Source organism: Engraulis encrasicolus, chromosome 8 (genome assembly GCF_034702125.1).
Source record: "Engraulis encrasicolus isolate BLACKSEA-1 chromosome 8, IST_EnEncr_1.0, whole genome shotgun sequence".
NCBI classification, from domain to species: Eukaryota; Metazoa; Chordata; class Actinopteri; order Clupeiformes; family Engraulidae; genus Engraulis; species Engraulis encrasicolus.
In genome coordinates, this window is record NC_085864.1 from 20,918,714 (window position 1) to 20,939,592 (window position 20,879).

Consider the following 20,879-nt stretch of genomic DNA (forward strand, 5'->3'; position numbering starts at 1 on the left):
ACCGGAACCAGGACTTTTCAAAAGATTCTTCACCATCTAGACGCCTCCTAGTGACCAGAAATTGAATTGCGGGAACACCACAAATACAAGGCAGAAAGAAAGGGTGTAACATAGTCAAATGTATCAAGCAGCTTCCTTGGCGGAGGTCTGTGCTCTCTGAGTGCTTCTAGTTTTTAAATGTTTTTAAAATGTGTCAATTGGAGCAGCCTTGGTTTGGTGTTTAAAGAGATGGGCTTTCGATCAGAGGGTTGCCAATACCAGTACCAGTACTTGCAAATAACTGCAAGTCACTTTGGATAAAATCATCTGCTAAGCTGGTAAGCCTGGTACAATTTCTAAGCAGAATGCATTGTAATTCTGTAGTGTGCATGTCACACAGCATGTGCACTGCACTGCGCCAGCACGAACATGCCCTTTGTCCAAGAGGGGTATGGCCTGGTAGGTGGTTAAAATACAGTATGTACATATATATTTACCTACGTACTGTATAGGCCTATCAATATTTACCCTTATATTTACCTACAGTATATATTTACCAATATTTGTTTATATAGGCCTAGGCTATTTACCCATATACCCATATATACCCACCTATTTACCTCTGTATTTACCTACAGTATATTTACCTATATACCGATATTTATTCTGATAACTTACTCTCTGACAGGGGTATGGCCTGATAGGCAGCGTAGAAGCCACTGTCTGCCACTCCTTCGTCAGCCACAAACACCACAGTCATCACCGGCCCAGAGGAGGTCAGCTCCGGAGGCAGCCCCGAGCCGCAAAACCTGCAGGAGCAGAAAATTGTGGGTAATCAGTAGACCAAATCAACTCAATAAAAATACAGTGTTAATTTGACACTTATGCCTCTTTTCCACTGCCGGTTTCCTGGTAGGCCGACACAGCACAACTCGGCCACCACTTTTTGCTTTTCGATTGGGAACGCCACAGCTGTCGGCCTACCAGGAAACCGGCAGAGGAAAAGAGGGATTTGAGAGTTCTCTGGGAGCAAATAGACTGCAAAATTAACTCTCTAAATGTTGAATTAACACAGCAACAATATTGTGTACTACAGTATACATACAGTACATTCACCTGTGACTTCAAATGTGCAAATGTCCTTATTTAATATGCTGACATGCCCCCTGTTGTAAATTTGCTTTTACCACAGTGGCAATAAACAGGGAACTACACACAGCCATCAACTACACAATACCTCCTACAGCGGGGCTATTCAAATGGCGGCCCTGGGGCCAGATGCAGCCCTTGGACAGCAAGGTTCTGGCCCCCCAAGAGCCCCTTAAAATACAGAATCGTTTTTTCGGAATTTAGAGATAAAGGACGTTAAAATGCAGGAAATTACATCTAAGAAATGCAAGACTTTCTGGAGGAGGAGGCCCAGACCCCCCCAAGGGGGTCTTCCCTTCCATATTTTTTTCATTGACAGTCGGCAACCATAATCCACACGTAGTTCGGCCTCTTTACTGGGAGGAATTTGAAAAACTGGCCCTCATTGACATTTAATTGAATACCCCTGTCCTACAGACATATGACTCAAATGTGTAGGCCTAAATGTCACTCATCTATCTAATGAGTTGACTGTTTTATGCCATCGTAGGGTAGTACTATGGCATTTAAATCTTTTCAGTGACGAATGGCAGAATGCTGCACATCATAAGGGTTACACTAATATATCCTGACATCCTTTACAACTCACAACAGCTTAGTGATGTGTATGTTTTTTTGTTTTTTTTACCAATTTGCAAGCCAGTGACACTTGATGGAAACATAAAACACATCAACACAAAAATACATAAACACCAAACTTAAATGTTATGTAACTGGATTTTATTGACATTTCAGACGTAGACCTTCTGAGAAGGAAACTAATATGGGGAAGACTACAGAGACCTCAGGGACTGACTTTGCAGATTCAACAGGAATTAACCCTTACACCACAGTCTAAAATTAGTCTTACCGGCCAAGAACGCTGTCGTCTCCAGTATCTGCGCTGTCGTGGACCTCCACATAGTCAAACTCACACACGTCCTGAGTCTCAAGGCTGAAGTTTTGGAAGCTCAGTCTGATGACATGCCCATCCTCTACGAATATATGCCATGTACAGTGCTGCGTACGCGCATGCACACACACACACACACGCACGCACGCACGCACGCACGCACGCACACACACACACACACACACAGCCTATATTAGCCATCTTTACAAAGCACACACACACACACACAATCTCTCTCTCTCTCTCTCTCTCTCTCTCTCTCACACACACACACACACACACACACACACACACACACACACACACACACACACACACACACACACACACACACACATTTGAGATTAAACATTGTTTGAGATTAAACATTTCACATTTCCCAAAGTAAAGTGTTAACACTGACACTACTCAATTATTAATTAACCAGTGCTCTCCCCATCCATGACTGAGGTACCCTGAGCATAGCACTATCCCGCCACACTGCTCCCTTCGTGCACCATTGGGGGCTGCCCCCTTGCACGGGTGAGGCATAAATGCAATTTCGTTGCATGCAGTGTGCACATGTGTACTGTGGAGTGCTGTGTCATAATGACAATAGGAGTTGGAGTTTCCAAAGTGGGCTTTCACTTTTCACTTCACTCCATATGGCTTGGGGTTTACCTGCTGGTGGGGGTAGGGCTTGGGGGGTTATCTGTTGGTGGGGGTAGGGCTTGGGGGTTACATGGTGATGGGGGTAGGACTTGGGGGTAGGACTTGGGGGTTTTCCTGCTGGTAGGGGTAGGGCTTGGGGGGTTACCTGGTGATGGGGGTAGGGCTTGGGGGGTTACCTGGTGATGGGGGTAGGGCTTGGGGTGGTTGGGGGTTTACCTGCTGGTGAGGGTAGGGCTTTGGGGTTTACCTGTTGGTGAGGGTAGGGCTTGGGGTTTACCTGTTGGTGAAGGGGTTGGGGTTTACCTGTTGGTGGGGGTAGGGCTTGGGGTTTACCTGTTGGTGGGGGTAGGGCTTGGGGGTTTACCTGTTGGGGTTGGGGTTTACCTGTTGGTGGGGGTAGGGCTTGGGGGTTTACCTGCTGGTGGGGGTAGGGCTTGGGGTTTACCTGCTGGTGGGGGTAGGGCTTGGGGTTTACCTGCTGGTGGGGGTAGGGCTTGGGGTGGTTGGGGCTGGAGAAGGAGCCATACAATCCATTCTTCTGGCCTCCACATTCTGATGATGACAATCAATAAGTCAGTTTTATTCTTCAACTTTTGGCATGCAATGGACATTCAGTATAAGGAATTGAAATGTTGCTTCTTACTCTTCCGTGTGTTGAACGAGTGAGGTCCTTTACAGTTTTTTTCTGATTGCTAAAGCTCTTTTTTGTAGCCTAAGTGAAGCTGTTTTTGCAAAACTCTTCACATTCGAATACATCAACCAAATAAGCAAAATTGATCCATTGCAAAACCCAAAACGGTTTGCTTAACCCTACACAGTTGTAAAATGAACGGTTTTGAACCAAATGGTTAAAGCGATGGTTCGGAGTAGAATCACCCTAATGCCATTTGAACCGTGACACCCATCCACCTTTACACCCGAAGTGTTTTCTGCCGCAGGCTTACATCAACAGAGTTGCCGTGTTATTCGATGTTTATTCCGGTTAGCTTGACTCAAGCGCATATGGATACTGGGCACCGTCTCCAAACTTTCCCCACAAAAATAACATGTCATGACACCAAACTTCTGCAGTAGCACAAATATGGTCTGTACTCACGAAACGAAGCATTTGGAAGTTTGGAAATAGTCCAGGAGTTTATTATTATCAACACAAGCCGAATAGCTTCTCTGCTGCTAAAGCTGCGCCAACGTTACTTCCGTCATCTAAGACAAGCATGTAAGAGTCCTCAACGAAGCTCATAATATGCACAATGAAAAGTGAATTCAGCATCAGTATTGATAACGAAAATCCTTGTCTAATTGATAGTAGGTAAGATTTGAAATATCTTTTAAGTATTGCCTTGAAAATAAAAGCCTTAATCACAATTCAGTGAAAACTTTTTTAACACTCTCGTCTGGAAGTTTGTTGAAGACTTTTACGGGCTTGTCTCATATGACGGAAGTAACGTTGGCACAGCTTTAGCAGCAGAGAAGCTATTCAGCTTGTGTTGATAATACTAAACTCCTGGACTATTTCCAAACTTCCAAATGCTTCGTTTCGTGAGTACAGACCATATTTGTGCTACTGCAGAAGTTTGGTGTAATGACATGTTATTTTTGTGAGGAAAGTTTGGAGACGGTGCCCAGTATCCATATGCGCTTGAGTCAAGCTAACCGGAATAAACATCGAATAACACGGCAACTCTGTTGATGTAAGTCTGCGGCAGAAAACACTTCGGGTGTAAAGGTGGATGGGTGTCACGGTTCAAATGGCATTAAGGTGATTCTACTCCGAACCATCGCTTTAACACACCCTTCCCATTACAAGCACACATTGCAGCAACAGTAAAAAGAAAAAAAAACACTTTGCCTTTTGGCTTTTGTATTCAGAAGGTATGTCATTTGGATGAGGTTATAGAATTCTAGGAGTGTGTTCATCATTTGAAAAGTGTGTGTAAAACAATGAGTTGCTTTCACAGTTATGCAAAATGAGTGTTGAGCAATAGATTGTTTTTGTTACATTTTCAAAGTGTGCATTACAAATTGCTACTGCAAAGCAATGTGCTATTATTTTGGCAAATTTGGTTATAGGTTTGTGCATCTGTGTGAAGAGAGTGCATCTGTGTGCTTTCTGCAAAAGCTGCCAAATTTACAAAACATGTTCTACAAAAAAACACTAAGTGACAGACAGAATAGGCATTATGTTAAGCTCAAGAAAAGATACATATAGTAGTATGCCGAAATTGAGTGCAGTACGTCATGAATGCTACAGTCTCAAGTAAAATCAGGTGTCACCATCAGCAGTAAAAGCTGCAGACACTGTGGTATATTGCATGGTCCAGCAGTTATGGGTTATAGTGCATAGCAATGAACAAGTCAAGATGAAACAAAACAGGAGCTATATTGGTTCTTCAAACCATTTCACAGATTTCAAAAGTAATTGAAGTACCAGTTATAAAATAGTGCATGTTATTTTTAGTGAAAGCAGAAGTGATCCTAGCCATCAGTAGAGGGCTCGTGGAAATGGGAAAGAAGAGGCCAGCAAGGACCATGTCTTGAGGTCTGCTCCAAACTGAGCTGCGTTCTTTCCAACCTCAGAGAGTAGGCAAAATGTATTGGTTAAGTATCGTTCCAAATCACATTTTGTCTGTTGTACACAATTGAAATGGCAAAAAAAATCCAACCGCCCAAATACAATTCACTAATGGATAACACAGTTGTGTTGATAATGTATTTTTTGTCCTTTCTCAAAATCCTTGTGATTGGCAGTTCTGTTAGCACTTCAGATAGCACCTTCAGTAGGCCTACATACTCTTGTGGCAGCAGATGTGTTAATATGACGAGTGGCACTATACACCACCACTGAAGGGAAAGTATACGAGAGGTCCGCAACACTGTTCGATGCTCCCAGACAAAGTTTACATTTGGTTAAACCTTAATTTAAACCTGTTAAAACAGGTTGTGGATCTATATTTCATATTTTCCTTGCAGTGATTTGTTGTTTGGTCCAGCACAAGTGCAACTGATGTGCGTACATTCTCTAACTTTTTGGAGTATACACCACAACCCACTCTTGTGCTTGTGACTGCAGTTGTGTTAGCAGCTCAGCTAGCACCTACAGTACATACTCTTGTGGCAGCAGATGTGCTAATATAACTAGTGGCACTATACACAACCACCCACCCTTGTGTTTGTGACTGCAGTTGGATTCGTCTGACTGGTCCTGACAGTTTGGCTGGCCATCGCAGACAGACACAGGTAGGAGGCAGCGGCCGTTGTCACACATGAACTCTTCCCTCGAGCAGCTCTCTAAAGGTTAACAAGATACACACACAGAAGCATAAATGCACATACACATGTAATGAACACACAACCATGCATGCACACAGACACAGACACCCACAGATAAGGCATGCATTCAAACATGCACAAGCGTGTGCGCGCACACATACACACACATACATACACACACATACACACACACACACACACACACACACACACACACACACACACACACACACACACACACACACACACACACACACACACACGCGCGCGCGCTCCAACGTATCCAATGACCCAGGGCCATTCGTGAAGTCTTTACGAGAAAAACAGAAAAAAACAACTATCAGCCTCGTGGTGCCGTTACGAATAGCCTCGTTTCTCGTGGTTGGGTGACGAAAGGGGGAATTGACAATTGGGGTAGTTTGGTTCTGGGGGGAAGAATAATGCAGACGGACGTCAACAATCAAGCGTGAGTGAAGGCTAACTGGAAACAACGGTAATCAAACAAGTGATTTAGGGTTAAGTTTAGGGCTAGGTTTAGGGTTAGGGTTAGGTTTAGGGTTAAGGTTAGGGACAATGTTTGAGGAAGGGAGAGATGGCATGAAGCTGACACAACGACAGCGCTCCCCTCCCGGAATGCACGCTGCTCGTGTGGTCTCTCTCTCTCACTCGCTCTCTCTCGCCCTCTCTCTCACCCACTCTCGACGACAGCGCGCGTTGCCCAACCAAGAAAAACGAGGCTATATCGTAGCGGCACCGCGAAGCATACAGTTGAATTTCCACGAGACTGGGCTCCACACACACACACACAAATTGTGGAATGTGTGAATGAATGAATGAATAATTGTGCAAATGTATAGTAAAATTCCGTCATATTTAACATGCTAGTGGTGACACTGCCACTTCTGTCGATCTCCACAAATCCCCAATTTAGGGAGATTTAACCCTTCTCTAATCTGCACATAGTAATGGTTGATTGGGGGATTACTGCACAAGGGAGTGCATACCAGCAGCAGAAGCTTATCAGTGTAGCATTCGTAATGCAAATCAAGAACAGGCCGGTAAAGAGAAGCTTAACACTTGCACAACCACGAAAATTGAGTCCCCATAACATTGTATGTTTTGGGTATGGGGCCCTTTCAGATGACTTTGTCCTCGGCCCAGCAAAAGCTGTCAGCAGCCCTGTGTACACGTATGTGAGGAGAACTGTTACAGAGGCCCTCTGTGAAACGGCATTATGGGCCAACATGCCAGAGTACGGAATCCAAATAATGCTAACCCCATTGCTCTTTTCGTTGCCTGCTACCATGATTTACTTGCGCACTGTATTGGGCTAGTAAAAAGTTCAGTCACATTTCTCTTTGTAGAGTTGGCCTATATGCACAGCTGAATCGTGTCATAGTAGTCTAGCAATAGTGTCATATTCATAAACTACAGGGCTCTCAAGTTTTGAAGATTGTTTAGAGTGAGATTTAGATAAATAAATCAATTAATTAATTAATTGGGGGGGGGGGGGCATCCCTTCAACCCAGCTAGTTAAAAAGTTTGATTAGACCAAATACACTATGTATTCAATATGCTTAATCCTAACCAGTGCTCGAGTTGTAAAATAGCCTATAAGCAGCTGGGGATGGTCAGAGATTGATTCTAATTATTGGTGGTTTGGGGGTTTCTCCCCCGAGAACATTTTGAAAATGTAGTTGTTGAAAGTGCAATTTTAACACAATGTGAAGAAGGGATGTATATTTTATAGGGAGGTGATTTTTGACCATTTTCATTGAGGGGGATAGCCTAAAATAGGCTACCTGTAGGCATATGTTCTTTATTGTGCATTGACATTATCAGCCCAAATTAAAATAAAGTCCAATCACTTTTTTTAGGCATCAGACCCAAATAATACCCTTTTTCATTCAATACCATATCTCCAGCACTATTGGTTGCCCCTGACTTCTTTAGCCTACTTGCCCTTTCTTCTACCACTACCTCTGCATCCCTCCATTCTCTCCAGTCTAATATTTGACCACCTCCCACTCCTCTTGTCTCCACGTTCAATCATGTTTGGGAGGGATGATCATCAAACAATCAGCTGGGGTTATAGCCTAGCTAGCGTTGTTGCTCTCTTTTAACGTCCCTGTCAAGGCTACATGGGCTGGAAATATTGGTATGAAGTTATCACCTGATGGTCCTGGCTCCTGCGACTTCAGTTCGCCTACGTAAATTTTACAGTTCTCTCTGAACTCTGCTGCGCACGCTATTGGATGAAACTCTGATGCACTGCTCTGATCTGCCCGACAACCGAACAATCTATTTTCTGATAGGCTGAATAGCGTGGTAACTAGTCTGAACACAGAAGCCCTGTTACTTATTTCTGACTTGTCTGTGGATAGGTTGGATGAATTAATGTGCGCCGATTGGATAAGTTATCAAAACTTGAGTGTGTGAAATACCATGTGTGGAGTTATCAAAACTTGAGTGTGTGAAATACCATGTGTGGAGTGAAGAGTGTGAACTCGCTCAGATGAGTGTGTCACACTCTCAAAGAGTGAGACTTGAGAGCCTTGTAAATTATGAACCGAATCTCAACTGACAAATTATGCTACATCAGCAGGCACCCAGCAACAGAGCACTAGTATTTATGGAAGTGGAAAAGAGGAAGTTTGGGAAGATTTAGAAAGTGGCGAAAGCAGCACCGGTTTGTGCAGTGCAGCACTGTCTGAATGATGTGATGGGATTATCCATTTACTCTGGTAACAAAATAATCAATCTGTACCCGAGAGCACTGGGTCAGAGCCGTAGATAGAACAGAGTTACATTATTCTTTAATCTCCGGTCGCATGGTTTTAAGCTAGCCTTGGAGTTTCCAGGTAAACCCATCTCTACCATTTGTTTGTGTTACATGGCTAGGTTATGTGTACTAATTCTACAAATTTGGTTGTACTGCTTTTGTCCTGACACAAGTACCATTTCAGGTCAAGTAATTACACAGTCAGTTGAAATTGTGTGCTTTGAAATGCGCTAAAACTGTTGTTTTATCGCTTCTTCTTAGAGTCCCCAATGATACTCTATGGAAACAAATACTTCATCTGGAACATTTTGAAGGCTACGCAAAACTGAATGGAGGCGCAAGATCGGCCATATTTGACCATATACGTTCCGCGGGACCCTATGGCAATGCAATAACTCTTTTCCATCTGCGGCGCTGCACAGGGTTTGACAACTGCCCCACCCACAACCCCTGGCATACTGGGTGGTAAAAGATAATAGGGAAAATGTCACTTGCATGTGTCTATTATGGCAGGGAAAATATCAATTGTGTGTCTTACAATACAAAATTCACAAACATTAAACGTCTTGATAGAGGAATCTGTTCCCATGGAGGGTGGGACCTTACTCTGCAATTTAAATGCATTGCAGTTCCCTTAACCAATCAGTAACAACCTTAGATGCACTACAATGGACTCTGCGGGTGACCTCTGCATCACCACTCTCAACTGTTTGCTGATTGGCAGAACCGTGAACGAACCGAGCTAGACGGGTTGGGCCAGACTACTGTGCGGAGCCAAAATCTTTGGGCAGAAATACGTAAGAGGATGTTGCCAGGTAGGTTACTCACTGTGTCCAGGTAGGATGGAGTGGTACTGGGCGATGAAGCCGTTCCTGGCGATGCTCCCATCCGACCGGAAGCTGACCCACACCGTGCTGCTATTGGTGTTGAGAGTGGGCGGGGCCACATTTCCACAGAACCTTATTGGTGGAGACAGCAGACATCAGATTGACTGACAGACACGATGATCGATTGACATCATATTCATGGTTTACTGCTATAACCATATGTGTAAAGATCTCACAACCTGTCCTGCAGGTCATTTTATTTGGCCCTCGAGATCATTTCAAATGTGTATTAAAGTTGGCGACATACACCTAGTAACATGACTTCATTCGTCAGCGTAATATCTTTTGCTCATACAACAGAATAGCCAATGCTTAGGCACATTTAAGCTACCATTTCTGAAATTTGCCTTTACTGGCCTATTAAGTGCGTGTGTACACAATTTTAGCCCATTTTTAAAAATAAATGAATATTGCCTTCAGCCCACGACTTCATCCCAGATTTTAACCTGTGAATTTGTTTGACATCCTTGCTCTAGAAGGATTTAAATTGACTCTCTGCATGCGCGCCTCCCTCCCTCCCTCACCTGGTCATGGTAGAGGTCTGTTCCCTCTCCTCCCGGACCTCCAGCCAGTCGAAGAGGCAGGGTGAGGGACCCAATGTTAATTTCATGAAGTGTGTATGTGTGTGTGTGTGTGTGTCAGGGATGGAAATAAGCACCCGTCCACCTGCCAATGACGGGTAAATTTCAGTGGTGACTGGTAAATTTTTCAACCCACCAGTCACTTTTACTGGTAAAAATGGCTAGTGACTGGTAGATTTTAAAATCTACCTGCCATAGTGACTGGTGGGGGAAAAAATTAAGTTCCACCCCTGTGTGTGTGCGTGCGTGCGTGCGTGCGTGCGTGCGTGCGTGCGTGTGCGTGCGTGCGCGCGCGCCCCATCTCTCACCTTGTGACGGTAGAGGTCTGTTCGGTCTCTTCCCGGACCTCCAGCCAGTCGAAGAGGCAGGGCGAGGGCCCCTCGATGTCCAGCGATGACACGTGCAGCTGGACGAGCCCAGGGGCCGGCACCCGGATCACCCAGACGCACAGCAGGTCGGCCGGGTAGGAGCCCGGGTGGTTAGGGGAGCTGAAGGAGCCGTCCGCCTCCACAAGGACGCCCCCACACTCTGGCGAAAATAACACACACGCAAGCATACAGTACACGCATGCACGCATTCAAGCACGCACACACGCAAGTACACACACACACACACAAATATAGTACTGTATAGCCTGCTGAAGCCTGTTGTAGGAGGATGAAATAAAGATGACGAGACACAGAGAAGTGACAGACAACCCCAAAACAGCATAGTCAGAGGCACATGTTGTCACCAGGTTAGTTAGGCGGACAAGTCACACTGGGCATTTCTCAAAACCTAGTGCACGCACTTCCAAGTGTATTTAGCCTAATTAGTCACGCCCAGTGATTGGATACTCTTTATTAGTCACACCCAGTGATTGGATGCTCCGTTGAGTTCACCAAAGAGCATCCAATCACTGGGCATGACTAATTAGGCTGATACACTTGGAAGTGTGCGCACTAGGTTTTGAGAAACGTCCACTGTGTCGAGCTGTAGGCCTACATGAAAACCGGCAGTGGAAAAGAGGTATTAGGCTGCTGCTTTGGGCCCCCAAACTCCTACTAGTAACAGCTTACATTTTCACTACAGTAGTGCCATTCCTGTTTCCATTCCTTTGAATTTTCGCTTTGGGCCCCTGCTAACTCTGAGCATAGTGGTGTAGAGATTAGTCACCTCTGAGCATAGTGGTGTAGAGATCCTAGAGTCACCTCTGAGCATAGTGGTGTAGAAACCCTAGAGTCACCTCTGAGCATAGTGGTGTAGTGATTAGAGTCACCTCTGAGCATAGTGGTGTAGTGATTAGAGTCACCTCTGAGCATAGTGGTGTAGTGATTAGAGTCACCTCTGAGCATAGTGGTGTAGTGATTAGAGTCACCTCTGAGCATAGTGGTGTAGAAACCCTAGTGTCACCTCTGAGAATAGTGGTGTAGAGACCCTAGTGTCACCTCTGAGAATAGTGTATTACTCTGTAGTATTACTGTAGTGTAATAAAACCGTACTGGTAGGGGAGGTGGGGTCCCTCCCGGCGAGCTCAGGCTGGGGGCTGAGGGTTTGTGGGTGGGTAGTGGGTCGGGGTGGGCTGCCGTGCGGTTGACCATCGTCGCTTAGCAGATCCAGAGGTGGATCCACCTGACCCGGTTCTGAAGGAGGTCCATTCAGTTCTGCCGATAGAGAATATGCATGAAAATCATTTAGAATGTTCATGTACACACAGTCTACATTACACTATAACTGCATACATCATTAACATAACTTTGATAAGATAAATAATCTTAATTACAATAGCGATTAATAGCCCTCAGTATAGATCTCTGCTAACACCGCAGGGGAGCTTCTTGGAAGTCATGGAGAGAATGGGCATTCAAATGACAGCGGCCATTTCCCAATGCCCAGTGTTCTAGCCTTGCTAGGACGTGAAACGCCCAGTGATTGGATACTCTTTGGTGAACTGTGCGAAGTATCCAATCACTGGGCATTTCATGTCCTTGCAAGGCTAGGACACTGGACATTGAGAAACAGCCACTTCTAGTGTCCGGCAATGGTTGTCAGCTGTTAACTGTATATGAAAGATCTTAAGACTGTATATATTCGTTGGTGAGGGGGGACCATTCAAATGACATTGTCTAAGGCAATTTCCCCAAGGACTATCCAACAACTAGTTCTAAGTGTAATTATTCATTGGAGACTCTTTGGTGAAATCTGCAAAAAAATGGGTGTTACTTGTCCTAGAAAGGCAAGGACATTTAACTTTGAGAAATACCCAGTCAGATGACCCGGTACTCACGCGTGAGGATGAGGATGAGAGTGAGTGCCAGAGCGGTGAGGAAGAGCAGAGCTCCGGCCGCCATCACGGCCAGTCCCCAGCCGCACCACGGCCCCCTCAGGCCCGGCACCGCACACAGACGCAGACGCAGCCCACCGTTACTCTGCAGGACTGGGGAACATGGGAAACAACACACGTGTGACGGAGGTCATCTTGCACCTGTTCGTCCCCCTTGGGGCTGCGAACCTGCGACCTCGTCTACTACATCGGTTCGGAAATGGGAGGCACAGTACGATACAGCTGGACTAAAGGATCAGTCCCCCAGCCCAACGGCATCGATACTGTATGAGGCTTTGGGAGGGAGGTTTACCAACGTTCCACGCCAACTCTGCTGGTTCCGTTACACACGCACGTATGTATGTTGTATGCAGACATACACGCGCAACATACGCACGCGCGCACGCACACGCACGCACACACACACGCAAGAGGACTGAGTTTGGTTCGCTCAAAGGGGACTAGGTGTGAAAATACCCTCTGTAATGTCAGAGGAATGTTGTTTTGATGCAGGTTTTTTTGTCTGAAACATTGAGTCAGAACTCTGCCGATCTCATTGGTATCACAAAAAAATCATTAAAACTTAGCCATGGCAAATTATACGCACACATTTGAAAGAGTAAAGAAGAGAATAGTAGAAATAATAATATTAATTATGTTAAGGACTTTACAACCCCTCACATCAACCCACAACTCAGTGGATGAATGGAAATCATTTCATTCAAAATGACTTATTTCACAATAATAACGCTATAATCACAAAATGATTTATTTCCACCTGCATATACAAACCCCAACTCCGATGAAGTTGGGACGTTTGGTAAACAGTGAATAAAATCAAAATGCTATCATTTTCAAAACATTCAATCTATTCATTAGATGGAGAATAGTGAAAAGACAACATATTAAGTGTTAAAACTGAGAAAAAATATTGTTTTGGGGGACATATGTACTCATTTCTAATTTGATAAATCCAACACGTCTCAAAAGAGTTGGGACGGGGACAATAAATGGCAGCAAATGTCGAGGAAGACTAAAAACAAAACAAAAGACAACACTTAACAGTTAAATACATTAACCGATGAGATGATTTTATATAAAAAACAGTGTTAATTCCTATCTTGGACATGATTTCACCAGCTTAAATGGTGGGTGTATTCCTTGTCATGTTTTGCAATGTTTTCCTTTCTGTAGTGCTTACAGTGTGACAGGTCTTGACCAAAAACCCACCATTTTATCACCTGCTGGTCCTTATGATGGAGCCAAACTGTTAAAACATAGTAGAGAATGCAATTTGACCTTACTATGTGGCAGTAACCGAAGATCTCCCTTCAAAATATAATGCATGAGTGGCTTTTCATGCTGTTTAAAACCCATTTATACCATTCAGCACTGTATTTAACTCTACAGATGAGTGAGAACATCCTAACCAATGCACTGCTGCACCCGCATGCCATCATGGAGGCTGACTTTTGAAGCTAGCACTAACACAAGTTGGATGGTCCATTTTCACTGTAGCACAGGATGTGCCATGCTCTATTATTGTCGAAAAGAATGGACTTCTACAACTTCTGCTGACTTCTGTAAGCAAAGGACAGTTTCCCATGTCTTCTGGGTCTATTTCAAGTGAGCTCAGGTGCTTAGGAGAATGTTACACCCCTGTATCATTTGCACGCATTAAGCATTCTTAATATGGTCAATTTTCAATAGCTCTAGCACTCCAGGAATTAGAGTGAGACTACAGCCAATATATATTTCATGATGTCATGAACCTATACAATGATTTTATTAACAAAATTATGTCTTATATACACTCAATCGTGGTAAATCAAAGGGAATTCAAAAATGTATGTAATAACTATGGTAATTATTCCCTTTGCATCTTTAATTCTGAGTGACTCTGCCTCTCTGTGATGATCTTATACCTGGACACGTATATTGTCCGTCAGTACAATTCATTTTGAAATGTTCTTCTTTGTTGTTTTATCTTATTTGGATGTTTACTAAATTTCACTGATCCCCGTCCCAACTCTTTTGAGACGTCTTGGATTTATCAAATTAGAAATGAGTACATATGTCCCCCAAAACAATATTTTTTCTCGGTTTTAACACTTAATATGTTGTCTTTTCACTATTCTCCATCTAATGAATAGATTTAATGTTTTGAAAATGATAGCATTTTGATTTTATTCACTGTTTACCAAACGTCCCAACTTCATCGGAGTTGGGGTTTGTACACACACACACACACACACACAGACACACACACACACAGACACACACACACACACACACACACACACACACACACACACACACACACACACACACACACACACACACACACACACACACACACACACACACACACACACACACACACACACACTAGCACTCACTTGGGTCTGGCAGCCTGTGAGTGTCTGGTGTGGGAATATGCGTTTTATACTCCTGCCTCGTCTCCTCACTCTCATTCTCCGGCTCAAAGGCGGGATTGCAGTACACATTCTAGAAAAAAAGGGAAAAGAATTTACTGGAAAGACAATCTCATAGTTATTACAATGTAAAGTACACATCAAAGAGTCAAAAGTAAAAGTAAATTTTGCGGTCGAAGTACAACTAGCACATGATATTACATATTATTGCTCGTACACCAGTTAATCCATTGTACCGAATGAAGTAGATAGACTGTGTTACTGAAACACACAAAAAAATCTAACCGGAACCCACCACAAACTTCCTCCAACCAGGGCAGAGAAACTGATCACAAGACAAGTACACAGGTCTTTAGGTTACTCAAATAAGTTAGCTGTGTTGGAAAAATATTGTGTTTCTCTTTTTACTTTTACTTTTGACACATCTAGATTAGAACACTAGTAGTATGATGTTACATGGTTGCAAGTAGGGCTTTACGTATGTTGCACTGCACCTTGTAAATATCCGTTTCTGAGTCCAGAGATATTTCAGTGAGATCAGTCATCTTGACTTGTTGCAAACACACACATCAAAGGGTAACATCGGGCAGGGCTTTATCCATACGTCATCCAGCTGAACAGCTTCACGTTAGTGCAAACGAAACACTAATATTCCCATGCTAAATTGAATCACTTTCCTGAAATGGAGAATAAAATGCAGATAAACGTAATCCATGACTGTTTCTGTTGCTCCATTTGAGTAGCTGCTCCGACCCTCTTGTACGTCTTGTTTCACACCGGCGCAGCACCATGTTCAGTAATGTGACTTTGTCTCCTCGTCCCCAGGATCCAGATAGGCCTCCAAAACACAGCCATTAACCTTGACAGCGGATCAGTAAAGTTCCAGACAAAAAAAAGAAAATGTTTAGTAAATCCATTGAATGTATGATGTGTGAAAGGCCTGGTAGGCCTACCCCCTGTGGGTTTTTCTAAAAAAGAAAAGCACTACAGAGACGATGGGCTGCTTGGTCTCTGTGTAGTGTGAGGGGGGATCTTGCTCTCTCTCTCTCTCTCTCTCTCTCTCTCTCTCTCTCTCTCTCTCTCTCTCTCTCTCTCTCTCTCTCTCTCTCTCTCTCTCTCTCTCTCTCTCTCTCTCTGGGTGTGTGATTTTTCATTAGGAACGCTAAAGTCCTTCAGTCTTGTCCAGCCCAGTGCTAAGACCTCCAGTCCTGCCCAGTCCAGCGTTAAGATCTCCTCAGCGGCTGCAAAGTAGAGTCAGCTGAGAAGGCTGAGAGGGCCAAGAGTATGAGGTGAGAGGGAGAGTATGGGGTGAGGGGAGAGGAGGAGAGGAGGGAGGGGAGAGAGGAGGAGGGGAGAGGAGGAGAGGGAGGGAGGGGAGAGGAGGAGAGGGAGGGAGGGGAGAGGAGGAGAGGGAGCGAGGGGAGAAGAAGGGGAGAGGAGGAGAGGGAGGGAGGGGAGAGGAGAGAGGAAGGGGAGAGAGGGCCAAGAGTATGAGGTGAGAGGGAGAGTATGGGGTGAGGGGAGAGGAGGAGAGGAGGGAGGGGAGAGAGGGCCAGAAGTATGAGGTGAGAGGGAGAGGAGGAGAGGGAGGGAGGGGAGAGGGAGGGAGGGGAGAGAGGGCCAAGAGTATGGGGTGAGAGGGAGAGGAGGAGAGGGAGGGAGTGGATGAGAAGGAGGGAGGGAGGGGAGGCAGGGGACGGAGGGGAGAGGACTGAAAGCACTATGAGGGGAGAGGAATGAGGGGAGGGAACAGGTGAGAGGGGAGAGGACAGGAGAGGGGGTGAGGAAAGACTATGGGGTGAGGGGAGGGAGAGGAAAGAGAGTTGAGAGGTATGAGGGGGAGAGGTGGGGAGGGGGGAGGACCAAGAGTATATGAGGTATGAGGAGGGAGTGGAGGAGATGAGCGGGAGGGAGGGGAGGTAGGGGATTGAAATCACTATGAGGGGAGGGAGGAGAGAGAGCTTAGAGATGTATGAGGGGAGAGGAGAGAGGGGAGGTGGAGAGGGGAGGGAGGGAAAGGGTGAGAGGGCCAAGAGTATGGGGTGAGGGGAGGGAGGGAGGGGAGAGGAGAGGTATGAGGGGGGAGGAGAGGGGAGACGTGAGGTATGAGGGGAGAGGAGGGAGAGGTGGGAAGGGGAGAGGAGGGGAGGGGAGAGTTGAGAGGGCCAAGAATTTGAGGAGGAGAGAGGTGGAGAGGGGACGGAGGGGAGAGGACTGAACAGACTAACTCGCAAACATTTTGAATTGAAGTGAACTGGGTGAGCCAAGCTAAATCCTGATTCCATTTGACACGCCCTCTGGATTTCACATATGATGGCAGTGAATTTTAAAGATTTGCATTGGCGTTGTAAGACCACTCATTTTCGGCAGGAAAGAAAAGTTATTTTAGTTTTTGTGCAAGACTATAATATATATTTTTTGTAATTTACTTTCATTCACTTATCTGACGTTTAACCCCTTACTGCAGAGCACATGTTATATAACCATATAGCCTGATAAACCAGACTAAATATGAGATTGGATATTTAATTTAGTCTGGCTCCGATGAAGGATACATCTGAAGATTGTTGATGAGAACAACCCGTTGTCTTTCAAACCGTGTCTGTGCCTATAGGCCAACGCTCTGACCAAACAGTGCAACTGACATTCACTACCATCAAAGAATGTGGATCCGTGTTTTATAGCCTGTCGGTAAAACATCCAAAAAGTCCTTCTAATTCTTCCAAAACTGATTCCAAAGCTGAGTCAAACGAGAGCTGTTCAATTGTTCTTGTTATTGTGTCCCCAGCGTTGCGAGCTTCGTCGTCACTCTATCAAAACCCGCCCGCTTTGATTCAAAACAAATTTCTGCGTTGTGATTGGTTTGCCAGATTCAGGGCAATGTGGCAGACCACTTCTACGGTTGGAGACTAGACCACTCGAGGCAAAAGATTTTGGCGTCCAGCGGGTGGCGCTAGTTTACTAGGCTAGTGACCTTACTGTCACCAAAAATTGTAATGGCTATGTTTTAATCTGTTGCTTAAGGCTCTCTGTACTGTCATAGCAATGCTGTTATGATATAGTTGAGTATTTTCAGTAAATAGTGAATAGGCCTGCCGGCAACCCAACCTGCAGTAAGAGGCTAGGGGAGAGGGGGGCACAAAGTAACGGTTTTTGCTTTTGAGCTGATATCTTCACATATAAGGCAGTTACATTATTTATTTTTTAACACATGAAATGTACACATCTCTGTTACATATTAGCACTGGTGGTTTGTTATAAAAACCTACCATTGCTTTACATTTTTACTGTTTGTGGAGGATGTAAAATGTTACATTTTGCCCCACATGTAGTGTAAGTTGTAACAGGGGGAGGATTAGTTGTAACACATGCTGAAAATATGTATTTAAAACAATTAATTCAGTATAATTTCACCACAAGTGTGTTTGTGTATAAATCTACGATACTTAAAGATACTTCTTTACCAAAGACACTAATAAAAAATAAATAAATAAGCTTTAGAGGGTTTAATTGTATTAGTCATTAAAAATCACAAAATCCAATCTCACAATATAGCTTAATAATAACTTTTATAAACACTTATTATGAATAATATTTAAGTAAATAGAGCCATACTTCAAATAAAATGTGATAGGTTTGCATTTGTGTGCCAATTTTATTTCACCTTTATTTTACCATTGACAAGAATGAGAATTTCACTGAGATTTACCGTGTTACAACTAGCCCCCTTAGCCTCAGCCATGATTGTTGTCAACCTAGCACTGGCTACGAAGTAGCAACAAACTTCATTATGGTATCATTTTGTAACTGAGAAAACACAGTATCCGGCAATATCAGAGTAGTTTTGGTAGCTTGTGCCCATGCTTCACTAAACAAAAAACAAGCGACGTGGAAAAAAATACTTTCAGGGTGCTAAAACACACTTTGTGGAATAACTCAATGAAATCTCAACGAAAATGTTTGAAACTTTTACGAAGGCTTCTGTTGACTGAAACAATCTTGTTTACAGAAGTAGGCAGAAAATAATTGGTCAGTCTTGATAAAAAGTCCGTGTTACATTTTGCCCCCCGTTAGTTTGTGCCCCGTGCTCCCCTACTCATGTCATGGCTCCCCCATCTGTTTTTTTTTTTTTAGACAATTGCTACGTTTACATGATGGTTCCGCCAATTCAATTTTTTATCTTTCATTTAATTCTGAAAAGTGTTTACATGACGTTTTCAAAGCGGAGTTCAGCTTTATTCAGAATTAAAGTGAGTTAATTTGGAATTAAAATCATCATGTAAACATAGCCAATATAGGTAGCAAAAACCGTTAAGAACAGTCGGCCCAATCTTGGCGGAATGTCGGCACTGTCGGCTGAGAGTCGGCTCGGCTGGAACACTGGTTACCGTGACTCAGCCAACACTTCATAGAACACTGAAAATAACTGTCATTTCATGCAGTAACCGAGCCAACACTCAGCCGACACAGAAAATAACGGTCAGTCTCATGCAGTAGGCCTAACTGAGCCAACACTGAGCCGATTATTGGCCATTATTGGGCCGCGGACAAAGCCAAAATCGGGCCGACTGTTTTCACTCGCGAAAAAAGGATCGGGCCAATAATGGGCCAGATAAACTTTGCTACCTGCTGTAGTGTCACCAGAGAAACCAGAACCAGAGTCACCCCAGATCAGCGATCGCCTTCTTCAGCTGATCTCCCTCCAGAAGGCGACTGGCTCATCTCATGGCACATGGGCAGCTCGTTGGCAAATGTAGTGGGAACGACAGAGGACAAGTTGGCCAAGGGGGAACCGAAAGGGGTAAAGCCAGTTGTCTTGAATTGATCATCATGTGCTGTTGACTTTATATATATTTATACTGTTTGGATGTGGAATATATTTATAGGCCTAGCCTACTGTTTGGATTTGGAATTCTCAAACAATGAAATGTTAAGTGTTTTGATAGCCTACAAAAAGTAACTTTTAGAGCAATATAGTAGGCCTACATTTTATTTTTATACGCTTAATTATATATTCGCTTTTCTAATGCTATTGCTTTCATCTTTAGAATTGGTGGCACCACGTGACATCATGCATCAGTCGTTGTCGGCAGGATTTCTGTTGCCTCATGCTTTCTGGATTTAGAAATTGTGCTTCTAGAAGTATCAAAACAGCTAAAGCTGAAAGCAATTGATCTGTTAGTCACCCTATCCACTCTCTAGACAAAGTTGTTTAATTAAGCCCAACTAATATAATTTTTTACAGAGGGTAACCGTTGTCTACTAGCCTAATAAACTAGACAGAGTTCAACGGAGTTCACCCCTCCCTCCAGCAAATGTGCCTCAACTCATCCATTCCAGATCATCTGTAAGAATTAAATTAGTACGAGGGTATAATAAGACCAGGGGCCTCAAGGTTGTAAGTACACCTCTACGCAAGAAAAAGTGGAGGGAAATAGTATGAAATTTGCATTCGCAGAATTTCTGGCAAAAGTTGGGATTTATAAAGAATTTCCATGCGTTAAAAAACTTACCAATTTTGCGCAATGCCTTTAACATGCGTGCAATCGGGCTTGGGCAACAATATTTCAGCAATTCAAATTTCTCAGAACCCAACCAGAACTGTTGGCCTAAGCCATAGTAGGCTATCTGTAGTGTAACTGGTGCATGTGGTTTGATCTCCATAGTTTGATCTTGACAAATCAAAGAATTCAGTAGTTTACGACCCACATTTTGTATATCAAAACATGGTAAAACAGAAGATTTTTTTCAGATATTCATATGCCAAAAATGTCCTTTAATTATGGAATGTCCCTTAAACACATGATCTGTCCACATCACTGTGCTAATGCGTTTTCTGTAGGCTATGTGCGCCAGAGATGGCCAAAGTGAGGGTAAATTCAAAATACTAGGCCTACTAGATATTACATAGGTAGCTGTTAACCATTTACTCTATTGCAGTGGTTTTCAGA

The 20,879-nt window shown here is 44.0% G+C and overlaps 1 protein-coding gene across 1 annotated transcript in view; it reads right to left on the reverse strand.

Annotated features, from left to right (window-relative positions):
• mfrp (membrane frizzled-related protein) overlaps positions 1–15,706 on the reverse strand; it is a 20,028-nt gene extending 4,322 nt beyond the window's left edge. The window contains exons 1-10 of the mRNA XM_063205996.1: positions 15,423–15,706; positions 14,893–15,001; positions 12,458–12,646; positions 11,673–11,834; positions 10,500–10,719; positions 9,552–9,682; positions 5,834–5,959; positions 3,147–3,223; positions 1,979–2,127; positions 658–788 (exon numbers count right to left, since the gene is read on the reverse strand). Of these exons, the coding sequence (XP_063062066.1) occupies positions 658–788; positions 1,979–2,127; positions 3,147–3,223; positions 5,834–5,959; positions 9,552–9,682; positions 10,500–10,719; positions 11,673–11,834; positions 12,458–12,646; positions 14,893–15,001; positions 15,423–15,473 (1,345 nt within the window). The 5' untranslated portion in view covers positions 15,474–15,706. The remainder of the gene's footprint in view (positions 1–657; positions 789–1,978; positions 2,128–3,146; positions 3,224–5,833; positions 5,960–9,551; positions 9,683–10,499; positions 10,720–11,672; positions 11,835–12,457; positions 12,647–14,892; positions 15,002–15,422) is intronic.
• Positions 15,707–20,879: the final 5,173 nt, after the last annotated feature.